At 38.8% G+C, this 27,606-nt stretch overlaps 1 protein-coding gene across 1 annotated transcript in view; it reads left to right on the top strand.

Moving 5' to 3' along the window:
• Positions 1-27,606, top strand: part of LOC108230331 (voltage-dependent calcium channel gamma-2 subunit) — a 53,094-nt gene that overhangs the window by 20,640 nt on the left and 4,848 nt on the right. The window contains exon 2 of the mRNA XM_017406422.3: positions 10,493-10,576. Coding sequence (XP_017261911.1) covers positions 10,493-10,576 — 84 coding nt within the window. The remainder of the gene's footprint in view (positions 1-10,492; positions 10,577-27,606) is intronic.

Here is a 27,606-nt window from a genome sequence, read left to right as displayed (position 1 = left end):
CGTCCTCCCCCACCCCCTCACCCTTTAGCCTCTCTCTCCATCTCTTTTTGTCTCTCCTTCTCAGTTCCAAGCACCAAACCTCCACATCACCGCCGTTCCTACCTTTTTTTTTATTCTTGCCGTCACTTTGCCCTCTTCACCTCATCTAGCTTTTTAATTATTTATTTATTTATTTATTTTGCATCGTTTCTTTTGCCTCTTCCCCTTCTTCATCTTCCTGCTCTTTCATTAGATACTGGGTCAGTGCTTCCTGCTCAGCATCCTTCCCTCCCTCCCTCGCCATCCTCCCCAACCCTCTCTGATGCTGCTCAGCAGCGTGTGCTGTTTCTTTAGTAATGTTACGCAACCGCCATCACAGACACACTGGGGGGGCATGGGTGTTTGTGTGAGGGGGGGCAAAACATGAGAAACGTGAAGGGTGGAAAAGGAAAAGCAGAGAATGAGAGCTTCCTTTTCATCGGTCAGTGACCCACTCTGTCCTGCCTGGTCTCATGGTTCAGTCAGTCTACAGCCATGAGTTAATGACTGATTCTGACCCATTTTTACTCCCGTGTTTTTCACTGGAGCATGAATACATATTAGTGTGGCCTAATATGTGATATGACTATGACCAGCTTTTTCATGTCATATATTAAACTATTTTAATGAGAATGTGCTCTTTGTGTATTAATATAAATAATACATTAATACAGGGCCACACCTTAACCACACCTCTGATCACCTAACAAACCTTCTTATGGACACTTCCCCCTTCCAGCACAGCTTGTCTCATGCTTGCTGCATCCACCCTCCCTTCATCTCATCAGATTTATCTCCATGCAGCTCAGTTTAGCATTCCCTACCTCTCCTTATCCTATGTCCTACGACGTCCTCTTCTCCATGAGGGGGTCCTAAGCTGGTCAGGGTGTTTGCCCAGCGAGACAGAACCTCCACTTTCCCCCAGTCTCCTTCTTCCTAGCCATCTACCATGAAATTCCCCAAATGAGACTCAACTTCCCATCCTTGCTTCCTTACCTTTAACAAACATGTAAACTCACTTTGCTTTGGCGTGGTCACTGCTAGTGAGTAAACACATATTATTTCCATGTTACTGTACTAACGCCGAAATTGTTTAAACTCTTTCAACTCTGACCCGACAATAAAACATCTGTTTAAACCAACAATTACATCAATAGGCCCTAAACCACATAGGAGGCAGTTTAATATTGACACAGAAACATTGGGTGATTTTATATTTGAACACATTAAATCCAAATGTTTTTTTAATAATTCAAAATTTTGGACTTTCTTTTTTTTTGTCAAACTGTCTTATTTGAGATGTTATATGTTTGCATGTGGATATAATATCAGGTGATATATTCAAATTGTCAGAAATAAATAAAGCCCCCCCTTCTGTGTGTAAAGTGACCTTCACCTTATAATAGCTTAGTCAAAAACTGTGTAATGGCAGTCTTTTTATTTTGAAAAGACAAAATAAAGAGACGGTTTAGCTGATCAAACACAAGTCTTTACAGTCAGACTAATGCATCACCCTGATGTGATTTTATAATGCAGCAGACATTTTTCACCTCATTCATCAGTAAGCTTTGCAGGGATTCCATCAGCTTTGTTACTCTTTCACATTTCCCTCTCCTCTGCCACGCCTCTGTCTTTCACAACTATTCTGTCTTCCTCCTTCCTTATCGCCTCCTGCCCCGTCCCTCTCTCCCTCCTGTTATTAGCTCCCGTCACTCGCTTTTTCATCGTTTTTTTCTTCCATGCCAAGGGTATTCATCAGGGTGGGAGGAGGAGGAAACCGTTGCAGAAAGTTTTACTAAACAAAACTAGGATAGAGCCGTGAAGGGACTGGAGGGAGCGCTGAGGGATTACTGAAAAGGGGGACAGTGTGGTTCTCTGCGATGCTCGATGTTGCTCTTCTTTGGTGGATAAACTGTTCATTGAAGAATATGTTCAAATTTGGGGGATTTATAGATACAGTTTGCATGTATTAATATAGGTTATACAGTGATATGTAAAGAGGAATTGGCAGTTCTACTGTGTAAATATAGTCTCATAGCCCTTCCAGTGTTTCTGCTTAAAGTATCTGTCCTCAACAGCAACACAGACTGTCACTAAACACATAGAAAGAAATGCATATAATCTGCTGCCTTTCATGCCAGAGTTTAAAACCATGCTAATCTTGTTTTGAAGAATGATGGACTTTTAAACTTTTTGTGCAAGTTTTGAAAAAAAAAATATATATGCACGTTTGCACACAATATTGCAAGATCTTTGTGTTCAGGATGACTTCCAGCTGCAACTACACCAGATTTTTCACTGCATTTGTAAATGACTGTGTTATTACAGCGTTTAAAGAGTTTGGTTCCCCACACTGAGGCAGAGGTCAGTTTTTTTGTGTTTTTTTTTTGGCTCAGCAGATGTCTTTTTGGCCTTGTTTTTCTTCACTTCTGTTCCGAAGGAAAACAGTGTGAAACAACCACCCAACCTGATAAAAACCTCTGAACGAGCGTGCTAACGCCACTTCACAAATAACTGGAAGGAAAACATTTTGGTTTGGCAAAGTTAGCTTTAGCTTCTGTGGAAATTCAGGCAACAGTTAGAGAGGTCAGCATTCAATCTCAAACACTTTGCCACACTCTAATTCCAAAACAGTACAGGAAAACCTGCAAAGAGTAATTATTAAACATTTAGCTGCTGACTTGGCTTGTGTTGCTGGGATATTTACTCATGTATGGTGGTTCAGTTTGATATTTGATCAACACTGGTGGGAGGTCCGAGTAATGATTCAGAATGGTCCACTTTTTTTAAAATTAATTTTATAGTTTATGAAATTAATTATATAGAATATATAAGTGTCTCTTTTTTACCTCTTTTGGGGGTGCCTAAGTCCTAATTTGGGGGTTCAAACTTCCTCTTTTTCCTAATAATCAACTGTATGTTCCAGACTGAACAAACAGAATTTGGCTTTAAGTTTATGTTTATATTTTAAAATAACTTACCTTTTTAATGTCTTTATTAAGCACATTTTGTTTTTATTAAGGAGGTAAAAAAAACAAGGAAGAAAGTATTATTAGCAGGACAGGTAATTGTCAGCTTAATCTTCATAATTATGACAACTTGCTGCCAATGAAATTACCAATGTGGAGCTAAGAAGGAGCTCAGTGCTCAAAGTGGCAATAAAGGTGTGTTGCACCATTTTTGTAAAGTACAGTCTAAAACACTCCACAAAAAATGATGAAACTGGGACGTCTTGAAACACATTTCCTTAATTTAAGATTGCTCAACAGTTCGGCAGTTAACAGTGCAGGTGTGTCTAAATGTTAATAAAGTTTGTTATCTCCCTAAATGACTACAGAAGTTCTACAGATGCTGGTCTGTTTTCAAGCTCAGCTTTCTTTTTTTCCCCCCTGCGAACCCTTTTACAGCCTAAAGTTTAAAAATACTGTACTTGTGAAGAGAAATGGCATTCTGAAAATGTGCAGCGCTCTGTTGAGACAAGTTTTCACCCACAGAGTCGTAACACCCTTGTTCCAGTTTGGTGGCATGTTGAAAGGCCTACTTTTGAGCTGCTGAAGTACAGTTGCTACAGCACTGGCCTAAAAACAATCAAAGCTGGGGTTTTTTTAACGTGATGTGAAGTTGTTTATTGGAAATTGTGATTTGGGGTGAGAAGCCACTGCTTCTTCACATTGAAAGGAGCCAATTGAGGTGGTTTGGGCATCAGATTAGGATGCCTCCCTTCAGAGGGTTTTCAGGCTTGTCCCACTGGGAAGAGACCTCGGGGCAGACCCAGAACTTGCTGGATGGATTATGTATCCTCTTGCCTGGGAATGCATTGGGATCCCCCATGAGGAGCTAGAGAGTGTGGCTGGGGAAAGGGATGTCTGGGTTTCTCTCCTGGACCTGTTGCCTCCGCGACCCGACCATAGATACATGGTAGAAATGGATAAGTGGATGGAAATTGTGATTTGTAAGGGATATCTGGTCTAAATTAAACTAGAGGGATTAAAAACGATCGCTGCTGCATTTAATTGTTTTGATGAAGGGATTTGTGATAGAAACTGACCAACTACAGAGTTGGTGTTTCCACCTCATTATTCAGCAGACATCATATCTTGGCAAGACTGAGCCATTTCCTTATCCTGAAATGTAGTTTCCTAATTTTAACCGAGCTGTTGACTGTAAATCTTTGTCACATACCACTGAAAGCACAGGTGGACAATAATGTTTTTGCCCATTTCTGTGTGTGTTGGTGCATCTGTCTGTTAGCAAAATATCTTGTGAACCAGTGGATGGACTTTAATGAAACTTGCATGTACATCTACAACTGAATAATCTTTGTAGTCAACCCCATTCAAGATGGCTTCCACAGCTAATCAGTATTAGCCAACACAAAAATGGTTATAACTCAGCCAATTTTACAGATACTAAGCTAAAATTTGATGTAGCAGTAGCTGAGAGTCATCAACAACATATACTCCAAGCAAGACATCTGGCAATATTCCATGAGATCGCACATAACATTAATATTAAGGTTTGAGCATAACTCTGTAATTTCTCACCAAAGGATGATTTTAGTCTAAAACTCTGACATGAAAAGTGTTGGGCGATATGCATTCCTTTAAGAACTTTAGTCCTTTAGCTGATATCTTCAAACCAAAAGATCATATCCAGAGTTTTGCATGATCTATTGAACACTCGTGTTGGCAGACAGAAGGAGCTTGATCTTCTCAATGTTGGCACTTATTAGGATTAAAGAAAACCCCTCAGTGATGGAGTCAAAATATCAGATTTCTTAGATCATGCCCAAAAGCATCAAAATCCACCTGGACTCATTTTCAAATCTCAGTAAATAACATGGGTTTGCTTAATTTATCCAGAAAACTCCTAAATATTTCATTGTATCTCATTCCCAGTTGGAATGATTCCCTTCATCCCAGCTCCTCCTGTTGGTTTTAAACAAATGTCCAGCCAAACTTTCACAGTGTTAATAGTATGTAGAAAAAAAATAATCAAAAATAACAAAATGAACATCTTAAACATATAAACAGAAACTGACGATACTTGGTTTGGATCCAGGCCTGAATATCGGTTCACACAAATCAGACCACCTGCCTCAGGCTTTTCCACACATCACAGAAACTTTAAACTGCTTCAGTCACCTGAACATTGGAGTAAATATGAGTGAAATCCTCATTTTGATAAAAAAGACCTGGTTATTGAATATTCTGTAACTACCATCTGACTGCGATGTTCTTCATCATGCCACCTATTCTCTGCTAAATTACAATTAACCAGCCATTTATCTCTCGATTTTGTGCAGCATCACGACACAGAGCTTCTTTCTTCCGTCTTAAAGAAAACAAAGTCTAATTGGAGCCTTTTTTTTTCAGCAGCAAACCCAAGCAGTTCTCTAATTTATGAGTTACATGCCCACATACACACACACACACACACACGTGAAAGCCCGCTGATAGGAAAAGTAATTGCTTACTCTAAATTAGTTAGCGCAAATAGGGTAAGAATCTAATTCCACATTTATTACAATTATCTTTAATGTGTCTCGCTATTGTCGGACGTGTTCTGAAATTGTGTGGAAATGAAATAGGCTGTTCGGGTTCAAAGATTAAAATGAAATGCAGCCGACAATGAAGTCATTTAATGAAGTGGGGGCTTTTTCAGTTCTCTCAGTTTGTCTGTATCAAAGTTTTATTTCTGAAATATTGGGAGTTCATTTAGAATACATTTAGCCTGCAGTATCAATTTAGCCTTATTGACTTTGCATTGATAACATTTTTTATGTACAGTTGTATCAATAAACCTGTGCAATCAGTTCATACTAAAGATTACAAAAAGCTGTCAGTAATTTATTCTGACTTTCAAGCAACACAAATACATATTCTTTAGTTATTGTAAACTTGGAAGCAATAAGAAAGCTTTGTTTAATATTCACTCATTGACCTCCTCCCCCCCCCACTCCACCACCATCACCACCACCACCACACACACACACACACACACACCAGTTCATATGTAGAGTAAAAGACATATTATGACTTAAAGTTTTAGAAAATGTCTTGAAATCTAAAGTACCCCACTACTCTATACTAGTACTTCTGACTGATTTATTCATTAATTAGTTAATTTGTTTGTTTACTATTTGGGTGTTTAAAGTTAATACCAATACAAAAACTCAAAAAAAACAAATACATAAAAAATAAAATAAATAAGACTTTGTTTGGGACTGCCTAGAAATAAAATACATTCAATGCACGCCCTTTTTTTCTTTAAGAAAAGAGTGTTTTTATCTTATCATTATCTTAACATACAAACGAACTTGATAACGTGATGTAATTTGCCTTAATCTGCCTTCAGTTCAGTTTGTTGGGACGACTCAGTCCTGGATGACTGAGGATCCACACCAGCTTAAATGTCAACCAGTTGTGTGAATTTAGAGCTTTGTTTGTTCGGGAGCTCTCCCTGAAACTGGGAGAAACAGTGCAGTTTTAGAGTGTTTAAAGAAACTCTTTTAAAGATTTGTTTTCATGTTTTTTTTGTTTCACAATTAGAGATGTTCATTTTCATTAAGGAACCTCCAGAACTGAATGTTCATAAAAAGTTCAAGAAGAAGAGAAAACTGGTCCAGGATGATTTATCACTATTAGATCACAAAAAAAAAAAAAAAACATTTTCCTTACATCTCCATTCTAATCCACTGTACTAGAAATATTTGCAGGAAAGGGATGTGCTTTTGCTTACTTGAGGTATCTGATGTCACTTTATCTTTGCAGAGGGATTACTGTAATGTCAGTTTAGTACACAGACAGTCTGAGCCTTAATTAGCATAAGACATAAAGACAATTTACCAAGTATTTAAATAACAGCTGGTTCAAGGAGGGCGTTTCATACACACTCACAAACAGTTTCTTCTGCATCTCGCTGAGAGGGTTCGGATGTTAATACTTCATAAAAGGTTGTTTCATCTCACTGCATTAACATATCATTAGCAGCTATGAGGTCAGTCAATAAGTAGGTTTCTGATTGGCTCATGACAAAAGGGGAGGTCATCAAGGTAACTTCTTATTAGCATAAATCGTCTGCAGGAGAAACTGTGGCCCCTCTTACTGTGAGCATAAGTGGGCCGTCTTGACCCCAGACGTGCAGGTTGAGCTCAGAATAATAGTATCTGTTCCACGTTTAAGCGGAATGTATAATTTAAAAGGGGCAATTTGAAAGAGCGACACTTCATTATGACAACAGTGTGGAGAGGCGGGAGGTAGAGGGGAGAACAGAGGCTTCTCGGAGAGAAATCACAGCGTGCACAAGAAGGGTTTTTTTTTGATTAGTTTTTGGGAAAAGCTTGGTTGAACTTTCTGCAGCTAAAACACATGAAAATATTAATGTGAACCAAAAAATGTGCAGTTATGTGACGACACAACAACTTTTGAACTGAGAACCACTACTACAGCTTAAGATCGTGGTTCTAATACTTTGGAAGGAGAAAGATACCCCCCCCCCTCCCTCGGCTCAACGAGACTAAACCAAAATGAGTCAAAAATAACTGAAATTGAGAAAATATATTTAAAAAAAAAAATCCAGATTACCATCCATTTATTTTCTTTACCTTTTTTTTTTTCCTTTCCGGGTCCCGGGGCAGCTGTTGCTTCTCTCCACTGGTCACTGTGTGAGAGGCGGGGTACACCCTGGACTGGCTCGCAAGTCCATCACAGGGCCCAGATTTACATATACTCAATTTTTTTAAAAAGCGTTAAATTGTTTTTGTGTCATTTGGCAAGCTAACAGCTAGTCCAGATGGCACCAAGACCAAAGCAAATGTCCATCATCTTAAAACAAATCCCCTCTCCAAAATATTAAAGCTGTTCATGCAACTGTTATTTTATAAATCTCTTCATCAGCATACATTTTGCATTGCACACTTATTGTGGTATTCCTGCAGGAAGTGCCTCAGCCTGTGCCAGAAGTGCTACAGCCAGCTGCTGCTACTACTATTTGCACTTGCAAATAATCATATAATTCAAAGTATATAACTTAGGAATGCAGAACCCGTGATAATTTAAAGCTTTTGAAAACAAAATGGCTGTACAATCTCATGCGATTCACTATAACCAATAAGAGGGCCACAATGTATGTCTTATATTTGACCCAGAAAATACTCTACACAGGCCTCTTTCCTGATGAGACAATAAAGTGTGCTCTTAATTTGAATTGCAGAAGGTTTAAAAAGAAAGAGGCGCAGAGGAGGAGGAGGAGCAGGGAGCTGGGAATCTGCTCTTCAGGGCACAGGCACATTTATGCATGTGAGAGACGGATAGGAGGGCAGGTGAAAGACTCAGAGAGGCGGAGAGGGGCGAGAGAGGTAGATAGAAGAAGAGAGAAGGAAGAGAAGGAAAGAAAATGCAATTCCAGATTACATGTGCTCGTGGTGCAGTGTGGGTGGGCATGTGTTGGAGCGAGCGAGGCAGCGTGTGAAAAGGAGAGATGGAGAGAAAGAGTGGTGGGAGAAGAATAACATGACGGAGTTCCTACACATCAGTGCGTGTGTGAAGTGACGCATTTAGCAAATTATGAGATAATCACATGAAGACACCAGCACTCATAGCAATAAATTAAAGCTGAAAACCCAACGCACGCACAAACAGTAACATGGTGGGAGTGATGGAACAATGTCTTTGCTGTGTCCTCTTTGTTCATCACCTAGCAACCACTATATGGAATATGTCTTCTGATGCTATTAAACGCATACATAAAATGTTGGTAACAAAGAAGATCGCCATGTGCACGAATTTAAACAGACATATATGTCACAATCACTATTTTAATTTGGACAGTTTGGTGTATTGTTGTCCTTACAAGACCATTTTATACTGTGGATATATGAAAAACCATAATATCAATATATGGTCATGTTTCTCAGTAATTACTCTAGAAACACATTACTTGTATAAATTTCATTAGGCACACCAAAATCCAGTAGAAAAAAAAAACAAAACAACAACTTATAGATGACATTGTCTAAAGACAAAATATTATCATCAATCACTATTAATTGTCCAACTGAAGAGAAACATTTTAAGGTGGTAAAGAATACTTTTAAACTAATTACATCATACCTGGAAGACAGATTACATAACTAGAACATCCCTTTCCTATAGTAGAATGATGAAATGTGTTTTAATCTATTCAATAAAGTCTATCCCATACAAAAAACCCACTTTGACAGACTATAAAGAGCTTTCCCTGATATGCTTTGAACATTGGGGAAAACCCTTCCCTCCAGCCGTCCTTGTTGGATACAGTGCCTGAAAAGCGTCCAATATGTCTGCAGATTTGGGTTGACACAACTCCTAGTCAACACTATCCTGAAGTTTTGAGGTCTTTATTGTGATACAAAGTAAAAGTTCCTCTTCATTGTCATTCCACAAAAATTATTCAGGTCTTGCACTTGTTATCACCACCTTCCTCTTTTTCTTCTTGTTGTGTTGACAGTTTGAACCACAGACTGTACAGTATAATATACCGTACATATGTTTACAGTCTACCCAGAGTGTAAGCTTTATGTGCTTGCTCCATGTTTTGTTTACTGTTTCAGGTGTATTCTTGTTGCATGGCCTGAGTGCCTGTTGAGGTACAGTATATTAAACTTATGTAAACAGAAACCAGTCTGTTACTGGGGACCAATCATTGTTTTTCTTTCTCCTTTACGTGCCAGGTTTTGGTTTGTAAAATGTTCTTTTTTCAGTTGTCATAATGAAACTTCTTCTGTTTGAACTTTTAGGCCTAAGTGCTTTTACTGTGATGACTGAGACGGAGTGAGGTGTTAGACAAGAGGCCTGATGCTATACAGTGAACACTGTGTGTGCGTGTGTATATATATATATTTATTTATTTATTTATTTGGCTGTTTGTGTGAGATATAGTATATGTGTGTAACCGATGCCCATCTAAAAGCCAGGCGCTGGTATTTCGTCCTCTAATTGCCAATTAACAAGGGCCCGTTTAATTGCAGTGGTTTGGGAGGGCATGCAATTAGCACTGGAGCTGAACCAAGGCACACACTCACACACATAATCCATCTTAATGAGCGGCACTCCATCTTTTCCTCCCCTCTTCCTCTTGCACGTGACTAATTCCCTCCTCCTGCCCCCAATACAATCGCACAAACCCGTGTTTGAAGAATTTAGAAGAAACTCTTCCAGTCTTCTTCTTGTCATTGATACATTTTGTTACTATACTGTCTGTTTCTGTTAAGGACATGTTTGCTGTTGTTCTTTAATCCTAAAGTTTTCTCCTCTCATACACCTTTTTTGTTTCTTTGATGAGCAATTATTATGGCCATTTACTCAACACAGACACAAATACACATTTACACATATAATATCCAACTGTGTACCTTAATTTCTTTTTTCTAAGCTGTGTATTGTCTTTCAAATGTATTATAGCATCTTTTGTCTTTTTTTTCTTTTCCATACAGGTTCTTTTAAGGGCATGTGTAAGCAGATAGATCACTTCCCAGAAGATGCTGATTATGAGGCAGATGCTTCAGAATACTTCCTACGTGAGTTTTCTTTTCATCCACACTTTGTCCCCTTTATTCCATGTTTTTATTTATTCATACGCTTTTAGTGTATTTTGTTCTTATAGTCATTGAAAAAGTTTCATATACTTCTATGTTTTCTAAAACCTTACTTAGAACATGACAAATATAACCTTCAACCTTTTGCAATGTTGTGGTGTCATTATCAGCCACTGACAAAGGGAGTGATGGAGTCATGTTTCTGCCTGGGTCTGTGTGTGTTGTGTGTCTATGTGGGTATTCGTTTGTCTGTACTGTTAGCAAAATATCTTATGAACCACTGAATGGATTTTAAGGAAAGTTGAGTTGACGTCTACGACTGATTAATTTTTGGAGTCAGCTTGAGTCAAGATGGTCGCCACGCTCAATCAACCTTTGAAAACACAAAAATGCTTATTACTCAGTCAATTTTACAAATGTTGACCTAAGATTTGGTGTGGGAGTAGCTGAGACTAATCCCCAGTTTATAATTTGAGCACTAACTAATCACCCAAAGTCTTTGGTAAACTTGGACATTAATTGTTGGCAACAATGGGGAAAGGCAGTAAGCGATATGCATTTCTTCAAGGAATGCTAGGCCTTTAGTTGTAATATAAGTTTTTCGAGATAAATTTGTGGGAAACATCCAAGTTACAGTGCCTCAAAAGCATTATCAAAAACACAATGTTCCAAACAGAGTCGTAAGGTTTTAAAAGAACCAGTGAGAACAAAAGGAAAATAGAACAAAAGGGTTAAAAGAATGACGGGGGAAAAGACAAGGAGTGATCACTATAGGAGGAAAAACTATGGAGGGCAAGGTAAATTCAGAGCAGGGAAAGTAAAAGCAGGAGGAGGAGGAGGAGGAGGGGTAAGATGGAAGAGGAAGGATGGAGATAAGGTCACTGATCATTGAAGAGGAAGAGGCAAAAATGGCACGAAAAAGAGTGATGAAGTTTTCGAAAGAAATGCGGGTGGAAGACGTAAAGAGAAAGGAAGCAAAGGACGACGAGATGAGAAGGTTAAGGAGGTGAAGGACAAGGAGTAGGGCACCAGTGCAGAGCTGCTGCTCTCCCAGTGGCTCCCCAATTAGGACACTTACTTCTATAAATACTCCAGGCTCTGCTAAGTGGGTCACATGTCTCCCTCTCCTCCTTCCATCCATCCGTGCGTCCCTCTCCTCCTCTCTCGTACTTTCTGCCCATCTGTCTGTCCATCTCCAGTGAAGCCCTCACGTTTGTCTGAGAGCTGGTAAGATGAAGACCGTGGCATGGAGCAAGAGATGATGAGGGGGAATAAAACAGTGATAAACTTTAGTTGTGTACCATGTAAAAATAGGTTTTAGAAAGTTTGACAAAGTTTTCAGATAAGATGCAAAACACTGTTATCTGTTACTCAGTTAAATAAATGAAAAAAAGAACAACTCTAAAATACTTTATTTGTCTTTCAGCGTTTTGTTTATACACACATTTGTTAAATGGAGAAGAAACAACTGAGTATCAGCTTTGAATACAAAACTATAAGGTCTTCTATTCTTCTGTAGAAATAGGAACAGAATGAACAGCTATAATTATCGAAGCATAAATGCTGCTCATAAACACAGAATAATGCAGGGCTAAACTGTGAGGCGGAGGAGAATGAACCTCCAGGACATTATTTCTATATTTTGTAAGTCTTGCTGACATTATCACAAAGTTTAGGTGGTCTTCTGTACTAGAAACAAATAAAAAATAAACTCTTAGGACTAACACAGCCAGAAGTTTAACATTACCTGCCAGATCATTCGATATAAAATTATAATAATACACAAATACTTTAGGATTATACAGAGTGGTACATATCAATTTTACTTTCACTGGTTACAGCTAAATAAATGATCTCTAGCATGCAGTCTTTTAGAAAAGAATTCCCTTAAAGCAGGAGTTCAGATCTTTTGGAGTGAAGTTTTGTTGAATGGTTATGAACAAAGAACATCTTACCTGTTGTAAACATCATCAGTTTAGAGAAATGGAGTTGGACTAAATGATGCAACAACTAAAGTGGAAAAGACCCCAACCACATTTTTCATTACTTAGATAAAATTTTATGATTATTTATAAGTGCAAAAACTAGCAGTGGCAGCCAGCTGTAGCACTTCCAGTGCAGCGTGCGGCATTTTATGACAAGAATATTATATTATTTTTGCTGTAGTAACTATCTAATGTGTAACTGACAGATATGTAAAGGTTTATAAAATGGTATTCACATGAACCCGTATGAAAGATTTGAGATTGGATTTGAAGATGAAAGCCATCCACTTTGGGTTTGACCCCTCTGAGACTAGCCACAAGCTCACCAATCATCAATAATCAATCAATCTTTAAATGGGGTTGTTAAAAAGCTATTTATAACAAGTAAAATATTAAGTTTTCATAACCTTTCCGCAGAACTTCACTTCAAAAGATCTGAACTCGTGCTTTAAGTCTGAATTGAAGTCCAAAGTTCCCAAATGGTAGGTTGTTTTGTATCAAAGTAGCAGTTTAAATAATAATAATAATAAATTTAACGAGACTGTAACAGTTTAAAAAAAATGCAGTTAAAACCAACTTAGAAATGATTTGTAATTTAAGAAACAAATAAACAAACAAACACCCTCAAAAGATCTGAATGACTTTATTTAAGCCGGCCTCAAGTGTCCACGTGGGGAACTACATTCATTTTCTGCAGCAGCTTAATTGACTGGGAGGTTCAGAAAATGTGCCAGTACCCCACTTTCTGCTGGTATTTATTCTGAATTTGCTTTGTTTTAATGAACAGACTACTAAGAGCTTTAACTTGCTGAGGAATAAAAACCTCTTTCCCTGGATGATTTAGAAATGTGACAAATTACACAAGATGCTACCATTATGATTGTATAAAACACCTGAAACATTATCTGACATACTGTATAAGATGGAAGACGTCATTCTTGTTTTGTTTTTTATGCTCCCTCTCTCTCATTTTCGGTCTCTCTTTCTTTCCCCGAGGGACCTTTCAGTCCCCCCCTCACCCCCACCACAACCCTTTTCTCTCTGGGTGAATTTGCATGTGTGGTGGTTATGTAAGAGAGACGGCGGTCCGCCTTCATCCTGCAGCATTTGTACTGTGATCCACAGAGAGACAAGAGTGTCACTACCCCCCATCCTCCACTACAGCACCATACAAACACGGCTCACAATTAACCTTGATGGTTTAGCTAAGTGTGTAAAGGGATTGTTTTTTTTCTTCGTCAGAAATGCATGGAGTAGCCATGAGCAGTCAGTATTTTACCTGCAGTAGACAACGCCAGCATAATCTGAGTTTGGAGAAACAGAACAGGTCAAGTGCAAAGTAATTAGTTGATGCAAAAACCGTGGCATAAAAATCCATAAAATAGCAATCGCTTGAAAAGCCATGATTTTTTTTTCCTTGTTTTATTTGGTGGAAACTTGGAAAACCTTTTCACCTGATCTGAAGGTTTGTTTTAGGTCATGCTGGAGGTTTGTGACACATGTTTTTCCCGTGGGTTTACCTGTAAGGGCATTCTGCTGACATTGCTCAGCATTATAAAGCCACTTAACCTACCAGCTACTGCTGATAAAAGCTCTAACATGGACATGCTGACCTCAACCTACATGTCAACACTGCAACTTGTAAGCAAAAATAAAATACAGGGGAGTGAGCAGGCTCTGACCTGGTTTTGAGTCTATACACCATCCAATATGTATTTAAGCAAAAATAATTCTGATTCTTCATGCAAAATCCATTTTTTAATATTCAAACTCCAAAGATAAATTAAAAAATGTTTGTCAGCAAAGTACATAATAAACAAAAAGAGTTAATTTTTCGTTTTGAGATTATCACATTATTGAATATTTCAATATTCTTTGTTCATGTAGCTGGATAATGTGGTGCTTAATTCTCTCATGCCTCTCAATGTACATTCATTTGTAATCATAATTAATCTCTTTTTGTCCAGGTATTAACCGGATCCACAAAGTAGCAAATGACTCATGAGGTTAAATAAATATCAGACAATAATACTCATTAAATTTTTCTGAAATTTATTGCAGCACAAGCAAATTAGTTCCTCGGAGAATTTCAGGAACTATCTAACCTTTATTTGCCAGACAGAAATTATTTTCATTCATTGCACTTGCCGACTTCATTGTGATTTAAAACTTAAATAAATACACCAGAACCGTGGCATGTTTATCACTGGTACACCACCCTTCCCAATACTTGCTTAGATACATAATTAATCTGTTACAACAGTAATGAATGTGGTCACTTGGGCTCGGGAGGACTGAAGAACAATTGTACCTCACCGGGGTCCCCTAATGGGCTGAGATATGTCAGCTAAAACCTGCTTTAGGCTTTAGCTCACATCAGACAGACTGGAAGATCGGGGACTCATGTTCTGCCATTTCTGGCCAGAAGTCCTTGGTCTTGCTTGATTATTTTGAAAAATGTATATTGAATGGGTGCTAAATATGCAAAGATAAGCTACTAAATGTCCAAAACTCACTTGTTGTTATGATGTGGAGGTAAATTTCTGACATTAGCATGTTTAGGGTAATATTTATGCAGAGGTGTATATAGAATTTCGAAGAGAAATGCCTTAGCATCAATCAATTGCTGTTGGAGTTTTTTTCCAATTGAAATCTGAAATTATCATCAAGCTGGATTAAAACTAGAGATAGGACTGGAAGCCAGAAATTGAAGCCATAAAGGTTGAGTGACCCCTAGTGGTTGGCTGCAGTACAATTTTTAAGTCATCCATGTAAATAAATTGAACATTTGGCTAATTTGGCTGATATTATAGAATAGTGAACAGACTCTGGCTACAAAAATACAATATGGCAGCACCCAAAAAAAAAAAAAAACATTTTTGCTTCAGTTTTGGATAGTGGAAGTTAATAGAACCACTTTATCCATCTTTATTTATGTCAGTGTTAAATATCAGAAGAACAATAACAAATCTCATTTTGCTTGCACTTGCTGAACTGGTCTACCAACAATCCAGATCTGTTTTTTGTTAAAAATGCATTTCAGGGGGATCACGTGGGTACGGACCAAGATGGACGCTTGAGGCTCTTCTCCGCTCCAGGCTAAAAATAATTTTACATCTACCTCCAGTTAAACTCGTTCTTATCTACTTTGAAACATTCCGGGGATGCCTCGAACACAACGTGAAAAAGATTTCCCTATTTTTTCCCCGTCGGGCTCCTCCACCAGGAAGAAAACCGTTCCGAAAGATTCAAGTCAGGGCGAGGTCAGTGCTAATGTCTCGGAGCTAGCCGACCAAACTACAATGGAGCTGATATTATCTGAGGTAAAGTCGTTGGCCTCCCGGATGAAAGATATGGATGCATCCATAGGCACCCGACTCGATACTATTGATGTCGCATTGGGCGATTTAAAGACTTCTGTCGGTTCGGTCGAGAGCTCCCTGTCGCTGCTTTCTAGCAGAACGGCGGACTTGGAAAAGCGCATGGAGGAGGCCGAGGGGAGAATCTCCGAGACAGAGGACAGCCTCGGCGCCTATGGGACAAGCATAGCCGCCATGGAAAAAACAGTGGAACAGTTACAGCTAAAAATAGATGACCTGGAGAACCGTGGTCGGCGTAAAAATTTAAAAATCATTAATTTACCAGAGAAAGTAGAGGGCAACACTCCGCTTGTGGACTTTCTCCAAGAAATGCTACCGACCTTGGTCGGTTTACCAGCTGAGCACCCAGCATTGGAGATCGAACGGGCCCACAGGGCTTTGGCTCCTGCTCCGGCCCCGAATAAGCCACCTCGAAGTATCCTGGTCCGTTTCTTGAGATATTCGCACAGAGAGGCTGTGCTTAATGCAGCAAAGAAGAAGCGTGACATATTCCATGGCGGCTCCCAACTGAGATTCTACCCCGACCTGTCGGCGGAGGTCCTGAGGAGAAGGCGAGAATTTGGTGCTGTGGTGAAGGAGCTGATCCGCCGCGACAAATACCGTGGATTCGCTTATCCCGCTCGCCTCAGATGTCTTCATGAGGGGCGAATCCGTTTTTTCGATACATCTGAGGCTGCCGCTGCATTTCTGGACTCGCTTAAATGAGGTACCCTGTTTATTATTGTTTCTTTTTTCCTGCTTTATTCAGGAAATTTGGAGGAAGATGGACTTTATACCCGCGCTGAGACCTAAAAACATTCTCGTTTTTTCTTCTTTTTGAACTTATTACGTTGGGAGGCCTCTCAGCGTGGCTAGATTTTATTTCATTTTATTTATTTTCTTTTTATTATTCTTTCCTGCCTGGACCACGGATGGTGTTTTGAGCATCTGGTTGTCGCTGTGTTCGAACCTAGAACCGGGAGTTGTATGCTGTTTGGAAACGTTAGTGACATCTTTTTGGGTTGTTCTTTTCTGTCGTTTGGGGACAGGATAGGGGAGGGTGAACGCTGCTGTTTGCAGATTCAGTATTTCATTTATTTTATTTGTTTTTATGTTAAATGTCAGGAACTTAGATGTGTTTTTTTTCTTTTCTTTTTTATATATACAAATGTCTATGCACAGCCCAACTTATTCAAATATGACACCCAGTGTTTAAGAACTGTTCTCTGTCCTTATAGTTTGTATGTCTGGCTCTCTTAGGATTGTTACCTGGAATGTACAGGGACTGGGTCATGTGATCAAAAAGAAAAAGGTTTTGACTTTTTTGAAAAAAAATACACTCGACATAGCATTATTACAAGAAACTAGGTTATCTGCTACAGAACATTTGAAACTTAAAAGGGACTGGGTAGGTAATGTATATTTTTCCGCCCATTCACAAAACAAGAAGGGTACGGCCATTCTCATACATAAGAATCTTCCTTTTATTCTGGAGCATGAGGAGAAGGATTCAGAGGGGAGATTTATTCTAATTACAGGGTCGATCCATGGACAACATATAACTATTCTCAATGTATACGCTCCTAATGATGACTCGCCCCAGTTTATATCACGAATGATCTTATTGTTTAACCATCATTGCAAAGGAATTGGCTTTCTGGCTGGTGACTTTAATTGCGTAATGAACGCATCTCTGGATAGGTCCTCCGCTGCGAAATTGCCGAACCCGAAAGCTTCAGCTGTCCTGAAAAACTTATGCACAGATACTGGTTTGATAGATATTTGGCGACATCTACATCCTAAAACAAGGGACTATACATTTTATTCACATCCCCATAACTCCTATTCTAGGCTGGATTATTTTTTTATCCCCAAGTCGCTTTTACATTTAGTTCAAAGTTGTAACTTAGACCCCATAGTCTTGTCAGATCATGCACCAGTATTTTTAAGTGTTGATCCAGTATTACGTATGTCTAGAACTTTTACTTGGAAATTCAATACCTCCTTTTTAGATAATGAACCCTTTCGCAACTTTGTCCGGAATAACTTATTGCAGTTCTGGCTTGACAACAAGGAATCTCCTGTATCTTCTGCTATGATCTGGGATGCAGCAAAAGCTACTTTGCGCGGCTATCTTATCTCTTACTGCTCTCACCAAAAAGCGGCTCGAGCGGAGAGAAGAAATAACCTTGAAAAAGAGGTGATTCGACTAGAACAAATACACAAACAATCACCAATATTATCAAATTTAAAGGCACTAATGGCTGTTAAATCTGAGCTTAATATAGACTACACCCGCCAAGTTCAGAAACTACTACTTTATACTAAACAGAAATACTATGAATTTGGTAATAAGCCCAGTCGCATGCTTTCTCACTTATTGAAAAACCAAAACAATAGTCGCTTAATCAATATGATAAGAACGCAAAACGAAGACGTTTCATATGACCCTAAAATCATTAACAGCACTTTCCGGGATTTTTACACATCTCTATACAATACAGATATGGCTGACCCGGAAGATATCACCTCCTATTTGAGCAATATATCTCTACCCTCTGTTACGGGAGAGGATCGGGCCTTTTTAGATGCTGCAATCACCCCGGAGGAAGTTTGGGCTGCAATTAAATCTATGCCAAATGGGAAGTGTCCTGGACCTGATGGGTTTCCATTGGAATTTTTTAAATCATTTTGGCCAGAGATTCAACCAATATTAATGCCCGCTGTTAATGACATTTTGAGGAACGGCATCCCCCCCTCGTGGAGACACGCTTCCATCAGTCTTCTTTTAAAAGAAGGTAAAAGTCCCCTGGATTGTTCCTCCTTCAGACCTATTAGTTTGCTTAACGTTGATTATAAAATTGTAGCAAAAGTATTGGCCCGGAGATTGGAAAATATCCTTCCTAAAATAATAAACCCAGATCAGGCAGGTTTTATAAAAATGAGATATGGCACAGACAATATACGACGCGTTCTTAATGTTGTTCAGTACCTTAACACTCACAAAAAGCCTGCAGTAATTGTTTCCCTTGATGCCGAGAAGGCCTTTGACCGAGTTGAATGGCAGTTTCTTTTTCAGGTGTTACATAAATTCGGCCTGGGCCCAAATTTCATCAACCTGGTTAAAAGCTTTTATTCAGACCCAACAGCCTCAGTTAACACAAATGGCTTGATGTCTGAGCCCTTTAAGATTCATAGGGGTTGTAGGCAGGGGTGCCCCCTCTCACCCTTACTGTTTACATTGTTTATAGAACCTCTGGCCGAGATTATCAGGACTAATCCAGATGTATCTGGAATCAATATAGGCGGTAGGAATCATGTAATTTCACTATTCGCAGATGATGTACTTCTATATATGTGCAATCCCGAGAAATCAATTCCAGCCATCTTGGAATCTATGGCCACGTTCAGCGCTTTGTCAGGATATAAAATCAACTTGGGAAAGTCTGTCGCCACTCCTTTCGGCATCCCTTCAGAAAACCTCACGCAATCTCCCTTTCAATTGTCTATGAGAGGCTTCAAGTATCTGGGTATTTCTGTCCCACCTGATCTGAATAATCTTTTTGGAGCTAATTATTCACCTCTAATTCAGAAGATAAAACACGACTTAATAAAATGGGCTCCTTTGCCGTCCTCTTTTTTAGGGAGAATCAATATTATAAAAATGAATATTCTCCCACGACTTAACTATTTATATCAAAATCTTCCCTGCTATCTATCTCCTGCACACTTCAAGTCACTGAATTCTCATCTATCTCGCTTTGTTTGGAACTATAAACACCCAAGAGTTAAGTTTTCTACACTAACTAAGCCAAAACATCTTGGAGGATTGTCATTACCATCCCTGCAACTTTATTATTGGGCAGCACAACTTAAAATAATTTCAAATTGGTTTATGAATAGAAGTAACTCTTTATGGTTAGATCTGGAATCCCAATCTTGTCTCCCCAGCAAACCTAATTCTCTCTTCTTTATAAGTGGCATTGACCAAATACCCCATCTCAGAAGCAACTTTATTGTTTATAATACCTTGCTGGCTTGGCGAGATGTGAAGAAATATCTTAATATCTCTCCCACCCTCTCTTCTTGGTCATCGCTAACCTTGAACCCAGATTTACCAGCGGAGATTAGAAATATTGGCCTGTCTGAATGGTCATCTAGGGGTCTGTCAATTATTATGGACATACTGGATTCTGACTCTGTTAAATCCTTTGAACAAATTAAGGCCGATTTCAATATTTCTAATAGAGATTTTTATAAATACCTACAGATCCGTCATTTTGTGAACTCTCTCAGGAGAACAGGAGCCTTACGTACAAGATTGTCAGAGTTAGAAAATATAATTGTCATGACCAAATCTCCCAAGGGACTTATCTCCAAGATATATAGTTTATTATCTGGCTCTGACTCCTCAGCTTACGATGCTATGAAGCTGGTGTGGGAACATGATCTAGGGCTGAAATTTGATCTAGCAGATTGGGAGGAAATTTGTATTGGGATTTTTCCCAGCTGCACCTCAATTTCTATACATGAGCAGAACTTTAAATTTTTCTACCGAACTTATTATACACCTGTTCGCCTTCGGAGGATGTTTCCAGATACTTCGGATCTTTGTTGTAAATGTAAAACACATAGGGGCACATTTATTCATCTGTTTTGGTCTTGTAACCGTATTCAGGTTTTCTGGAAAGCAGTTCATCTGATGATACAGGAGATCTTTGGTAAACGGTTCCCACTAACTCCCTCTTTCTGTCTTTTTAATCATACTTCGGAAATTTTATATAACGCAGATACTAAACATTTGCTTGTAACCCTCTTATTTCTGGCCAAAAAATGCATTTTACTGAGATGGTTAGCACCGCAGGCCCCCACTGTTGATATGTGGATTTCACAAATCTCTGATATTGTTTTAGTTGAAAAGCTGACTCATGATCTCCATCAAAGGTCAGACAGATTCTGGAGGATTTGGGACCCAATACAATCTTTCTTACAGAGACTGTAATCTTTATTTATTTTATTAATTTACTTGTTTTTTCTTTTTTCTCTTTTTATTTCTTTACATTCTATATATCGTTCACTTGGTTGTCTGGAAGCTTTGACTATTTAAGATGTTACCTGGGATTATCTGTCTGTACTTTGTGTATATGGGCTGTCTGTATATTTTTTTTTGTTTTTTTTGTTTTTCTTTTTTTCTCTTTAATTTTATTCTGTGTTGACACTGTTGTGCTTCTTGTTTGTTTGGGGTGGGTTGTTTTTGTTTGCTTTTGTTGATGTGTGTATATAGTGAAAAAAACCAATAAACAAATAAAAAAAAAAAAAAAATGCATTTCAGCTGATGGTTGTAGATCAAGAAATTCTTGTCTATGAGTCCAGATGATGCCTTCTCCAGATTTTACCTTGTCTATATGTAAAAAGAGCCTTTGGGCAATATAACCGATCCCCACATTGTTCCAAAGTCTGTTAAGCTTTAGATAAAAGCAAATGAATGTTCCGTATTATTGCATAGCAAGAAGAAACCTTTTATAACTCTGCCATTGAGTGATGCCAACTGATAATAGATTAAATTTTGTACGGATACTTATTTCCCTTTCAAAACTGCTTCTCAAGCTACAAATATAAAAGTGATTTAACACAATGGGAAACGTGTCTCAAATGCTTTTTATTGTCTTTTTGCGGTATTAGTTTCTAGATATACTTTTAAGATTTTGGTTTTATAAAAAATCTTATTTCCAGTTTTTCATTTTTACTCCTTAGAAAAATAGAAATATGCCCTCACAATGAACCCTGATTTGCTCTGAAAGCCTCTGAAGCGGCAACATTTTACCGTCTTTGTGTTGCTAAAATTAGGAAAGTGGATGCTAATATTTCTGATCGGGATTCTGGAAGACATATGACGTCACCCACTGATGACGTCATCTGACTCACTGATGCCTCTGCAGCTATTTTTGGCCAGCAAATACTGACATGGGGGCATATCACGATTTACATGAGTAATATGGGATGATAATGACTGGCAGGCTGTGTGAGCTCCTCTGTGCGTGTTTCTATATTCATGACAAAAACACACACATAGATGCACCCTTTAACAGAGGCGCAGTGCACATCTGCTGGTTGGTGCGAGACTTCATGCTGATTTCTTCCTCTGCTTCTTCTTCCAGTGAGATCACGTTATTGTCTAAACATGATTCTAGCTATGAACAGGTTTCTCAGCTTGGTCACAGGCGCATACACACTTACACACACACACACGTACAGATAGTTATCCCCTTAAAGCTGTTTCGCTGAGTTCCCAGTCCCACATGTTTTTTGCTGCTGGGTTCTCCTTCGTGTGCGAATCGTGTATGTGTGCCAGACGTTAGATGGGTTTATGTGTGTGTGTGTGTGTGTGTGTGTGTGTGTGTGCGTGTGTGTGTGGGAGAGCGAGCATATTGTTCCTGCACGAGCAGTGTACAGTGTGTGTGGGAAAACACCCCACTTTAGAGAGTGAGTGAGTAGGTTGGAGCCTGATCGATGTGTGCGCTCACTTTGCAGCTTGTTGAGCTGGCATGTGTGTGCGATAAAGTAATGGGGNGGGGGGTTGGGACGCGGTGGGGTGGTTCTGCACTGTAGATTGTGCATACACATTACACCGTGTGTATGTGTGAACCCAGGGAGCTCCCATGGTGGTGTCCACCCCCGCCTCTATAATTCAGCTACAATTACAAGGCTCCCCTCTGCTGCAACTAATGAAACCATAAGTCAGCGAGAGTCTCTCTCTCACACACACACACATGCGCGCGCACACACACACAAACACACACCTCTGCAGCAGAAGCAACCAAAAAAGAGGGAGGAATGAAAAGAAGATGAAAGTGTGAAGGAGATGCAAAAGGGTTGGTTTGTGAGTGTTGCTGATCTGCCCTTTAACCATATATTGTACAACTGTAGAACATATTGACTCAGATTGTATGGATGTAGTTGCTGCTTTGCCCTTTTGAACAGGAGCTCTCAGGAAAATTTATTAAAATTAGAAACACTGTATTCTATCAGCTTTTTGCCACCGTTTCTACGTGAAGATTTGCAAGCTAAAATATCACTAAAACAATTCTAGCTATGGTTATTTTAATCATTACCATTCTTACATCATTGAGATTCCGTCCCTTCTCCTTTTGAATAATCACAATTATTTTATCTATGAGCTACAATAACAAAAAGCCTTGTTTGCTTATATAGTTTAAAACGGCACAACCAAACCATTAATCTTGCAATATCCAACAGGGAGAAAAAAACAAACAACACCATGAATCAATTTCATAATAGCAATTAGTGGACACATGTGGTGTTCAGTGTTTGTACTGGTCCCCCACCTCCCTCCATATGCGCAGTTATTACCTGAGAAAAACCGAGTCTCTCTGCAGTCCTGTTCAGGTTAAATAGGATCAGATACAGGCTCGACTTGTACATGCAAATGATCAAGTGCTGATACCTTCTCTAATAGTTTCACTTGATTTTTACAACAAAATGTGAATCATCATATATTGTATATAGTACCAGTTTAAAGCAAGGACATTTCTACTCTTTGAAAATGAAAAACAATTAATGCATGTTGCATTAATTGTTGCAACTGTGTGCATGTCTGCACTGCCTTGTCACACATTTTTAAGGAAGATTCATTGTTATTGACAACTTATTCATTATTTGTAACCAATTACTGGACATGTTGTCTAAAAGTGACAAATAAACGAATGAATTTTGAAGCACATATTCATAAAAACCTGCTGTTCCATCAAACTACAGGGTTAAAACAAAAAAAAAAAACTTTATCGCATTAAAACCCTTTATGGTTTAACACAATAAATCTCTCAACCCACTCATGGGAATGTCTGTTTACACTGAACTATACTGTAGCTTTTTCACTTTGATTAAAAAATGCCCGTGGGGCAAAACTTCAGAACATATATACGCACTATGTAAAAACAGTGCTCTCTGTTCAATAGAGTCTGTAGGTGTTTGTGAAAAGTTGGAGTTTGCAAGACTGCGCATGGATTGAATACATGATGATACGTCTGGTACAGCATGATGGGGTACTGTGGCCTGATGTAAAAACAGACATCATTCAACAACCAGGAAGGCGGGGTGTCAGCCTCCACAGTGGCCTCAAGCATGCTTAAAAAAGAAACTAAAAACATACCGAGCGTGTCTCTTGATGCCGCTGCCACTGCAGCGCATTCACTCCCAGCTCGTCTCTCTCTTTCTGTGTCTGTGCCACGATGTGTGCCTGGAGGCCCACACATTTAAAAATTCTTCCCTTTAAACTCCCTGCCTTCAGCTTAAAGCACGAGCACAAAGAGAGCAGGAGAGACAGTGAGACAAAGACTGCTGGAGGCAAAGCAGCTTCACACAGAAGAGAAGACCTGAAAGTCTTTGTGTTTTTCCTCTTGTCTTTTTTTCTCACTCCTCTGCACTTATCTTTTTCTTTAACTTTTTTTTTCTTATTGTTTCCATATTCTTCTATTCTTTTAGTATGTTGTCAATTTCTGCTTTACAATGCATTTTTTCCCTTTAAAGTGTCTCTTTTCTAAGCATAACTACTGCTTTTAGAGTAGCTAGTGTATCGCAAGATAATCTCTCATTGTGTCTTTACATCTTCATATACATAAAACATGTAACTACACTGAGCTTATATAAAGAGTACCTTCTCAAAATACATTTGAAACAAAATCATGTAGTTAAGGGAAAGAATAAAATCCATGTCTCTTTTCCTACTTATCCCCGGTTGGATCGCCAAGGCAACAGGTCTAGGAGGGAGGCCCTGTCTCCAGCAACACTCTCCCGCTCCTCCTGGGGCATCTCAAGGCATTTCAAAGGACACATAATTTCAAGTTCTGGGTCTGCCCCGGGGGCTCTTCCCAGTTGGAGGTGCCTGGATAACCTTCAGAGGGAGGCACTCAAAAGGCATCCTTATCAGATGCCTGAACCACCTCAGCTGACTCCTTTCAAGCGGCTCTACTCTGAGCTCCCCCGGGATGACAGAGGTCCTCACTCTATCTCTAGGGTTCAGCCCGGACCGCCACCCTACAGAGGAAGCTCATTTCAAATGCTTGTATCCAGGTTCTTGTTCTTTCAGTCGTGATCCATTTCTCAGGACCAAAGGAGAGGGTTTAATTGGAGACAGACCAATAAATTGAGAGCTTTGCCGATCAGCTCAAATTTTTCTTCACCATAACAGACCAAGCAATGTCCTCATCATTGCTAAAAAAGCCACAATTTGTCGATTCATCTTCTGCTCCAACCTGTCATCACTAATGAAGAAGACTCACAGGTAATAGAATTCCTCCGTTTGATGGCAGAGACCCAGAAGGAGCCTTACACCTGTTTGTGATTGAGAACCATGGCCTCAAACGTAGAGGAACTGACTCTCATCCAGCCAATCATCTGAGCTGCAAACCCTCCAACTGCAAGCTGAAGGTCACAGCTTGAAGACGCCAACAGAACCACATCATCTGCAAAAAAACAGAGACGAGACCCTAAGGTTCCTAAACCTGACACCCTCCTCTTCACTACTGCACCTTGAGATCCATGTCCATGAACACCACAAACAGGATCAGAAACAAGGGGCAGCCCTGAAAGGAGTCCAATCCGCACCAGAAACTTTACAAAAAAACAAAGGTCCTGGTCTCGCTCTCAAGGCATAGAACTGTTTTGACAAAATATCTGATATTCTAAATCTTTGCTGAGGTTACCCTTAAGTTGTGTTTTCAATAAGCCACATAAAATTTAGAAAAAAATGTTTACTGTCAGTTTTGTTCTTTGAGTTTATTCACCTTTTTATTTTTTATTTTTGGAACAGGCTTAGTTTTATTTTATTACTTTGTCACAAACCTTACACTCCGGGTTATTTTTTTTTTCTCCTTTTCACCTGGTCATGATTAGTAATCAGCACACCTATCATTCAGTCATCTCTCTCAGTATTTGTGTTTCTTGGTTTCAATTATCTTCTGTTTTACCTCAGTGACCTGAATAAGTGACTGCCTTCCTGTTTGAATTTCTGTGCAACTAATCATGATAATAATGTGCTTTTATTTTCTTCACTTAAGGCATTATTAAAGGAATAGTTCAGCTTTAAAATTGGGGTTCTGTGGAAAGTTCATGAACATTTAATATCTTACCTGTTTTAGATAGCTTTTTGAACAAGCTCAGTTTTGAAAAAAAACTAACTTTTTACCACATGGATAGCAGCTAGTTTGAATGGGGCCAAAACTAAAGTGGTTTGTGTTTGTTTTTAATTAAAAAATAATAATAATAAACTCAAATTTCACAGAATTTATAATGGTTCATTCCAAGTACAAATAACAGCAGCAGCACGTCTCATGTAGCCTGAAGCATTTCCAGCATAACAATTCTGCCAGAATAAACGTGTAATGTTAAATTATTAGCTAAGTAAAGGTTTTAAAATAACATTTGCATAAACCACTATTTGGTGTGGTGTGACTGACTGATTACAACAGATAAACTCAGCCAGCAGCATGTTCGCCTCAGTGAAAGACAAATTAGGTGTACTTCAGTTGTAGCTGTATGTGAGTGCAATAAGAGGCGTTTTTGCTTTGAAAAAAATGAGCATGTCTCTGTTTGCCGAACACGTTTGCCATCTTGAACAGAATTTGACTGGATGCCATAAAGATAAGGAGATGAGGTTTAAAAAAAACTGAATGGGAGAAGGAAAAAAAATCCTGGAACAGGGCCAACTTAGAGGTCACCTAAAAATTTGATTCACTTGAGTGAACGAAACTATTAAACTCCAGCTGTTCCAAAGAGGTAAAAACGATTTAAAATGAAAAAAAAAATGGAGCACAAAAAGAAAAAGATAGAGTTACTGACATTAGCCACAGTTATTAAGAGAAGATCTAATAGTGAGGGAACCTCAGGCAAGGCAATAAAGGCTATCTGACTTTAGGGTGGTTTTGGTTTTAGAGAAAAAGTGATTGTCTGCCCGGTGAAAAGTTAATAGCTTGGATTCTGGCTTACTTGGTCAATAAGTTAAAAAGCCCCGAGGCATGTGCATAGCTGTAAGACATTCGATAGACTAAAAATGATTTTCGAATGTGTAAGTTTAGCTTATATGTAAAGTGCTATGAGGTACTGACAGTGCTGTAAAAATCAATAAACAAATGTGGTAACACAGTGCAATGGCAGTTTTGTTTAATTCATTTTAAAATTGTCATAAGAGTAACATATAAACACTTTGTGTTTTACATAAAATGTTAACGTGTGACCTAAGTGCAAAATCGTTGTTTCTTTGCTTCGTTTTACTTTGGATACCACATCATAGAAATATGTTTTAAACAGATACATGGACCCACGTTGATGTCAAACACAAGTGTGTGAACTGCTGTTTTAAAAGCTCACATCTAGCTGATGTCTTGTCGTCTTGTAGCCAGAAGTGTCCATATTTGGACAAGCAAGTGAAGCACAAAGTTAGCAGCTGGTGAGAGGCTTGGTTAGTGGAGTGCATTTATTATTCATGGTTTATGTGCAATTAACTGGGATGCTAATTGTCTCCTTATCTCATTAAAACACTTAGAAAACAAAATGTTCCTGGTGCACTCGCTATATTCCACAGAACTGTGAAAATGCTTAATGTGCACGGATTTTGAAAACCAATTAGAAAAGAAATACTTCTTGGAAGTCT

Source organism: Kryptolebias marmoratus, linkage group LG3 (assembly GCF_001649575.2).
Source record: "Kryptolebias marmoratus isolate JLee-2015 linkage group LG3, ASM164957v2, whole genome shotgun sequence".
Lineage (NCBI taxonomy): Eukaryota > Metazoa > Chordata > Actinopteri > Cyprinodontiformes > Rivulidae > Kryptolebias > Kryptolebias marmoratus.
The sequence above is the reverse complement of the archived record's forward strand: the minus strand, read 5'-3'. Positions and strand labels throughout refer to the sequence as shown.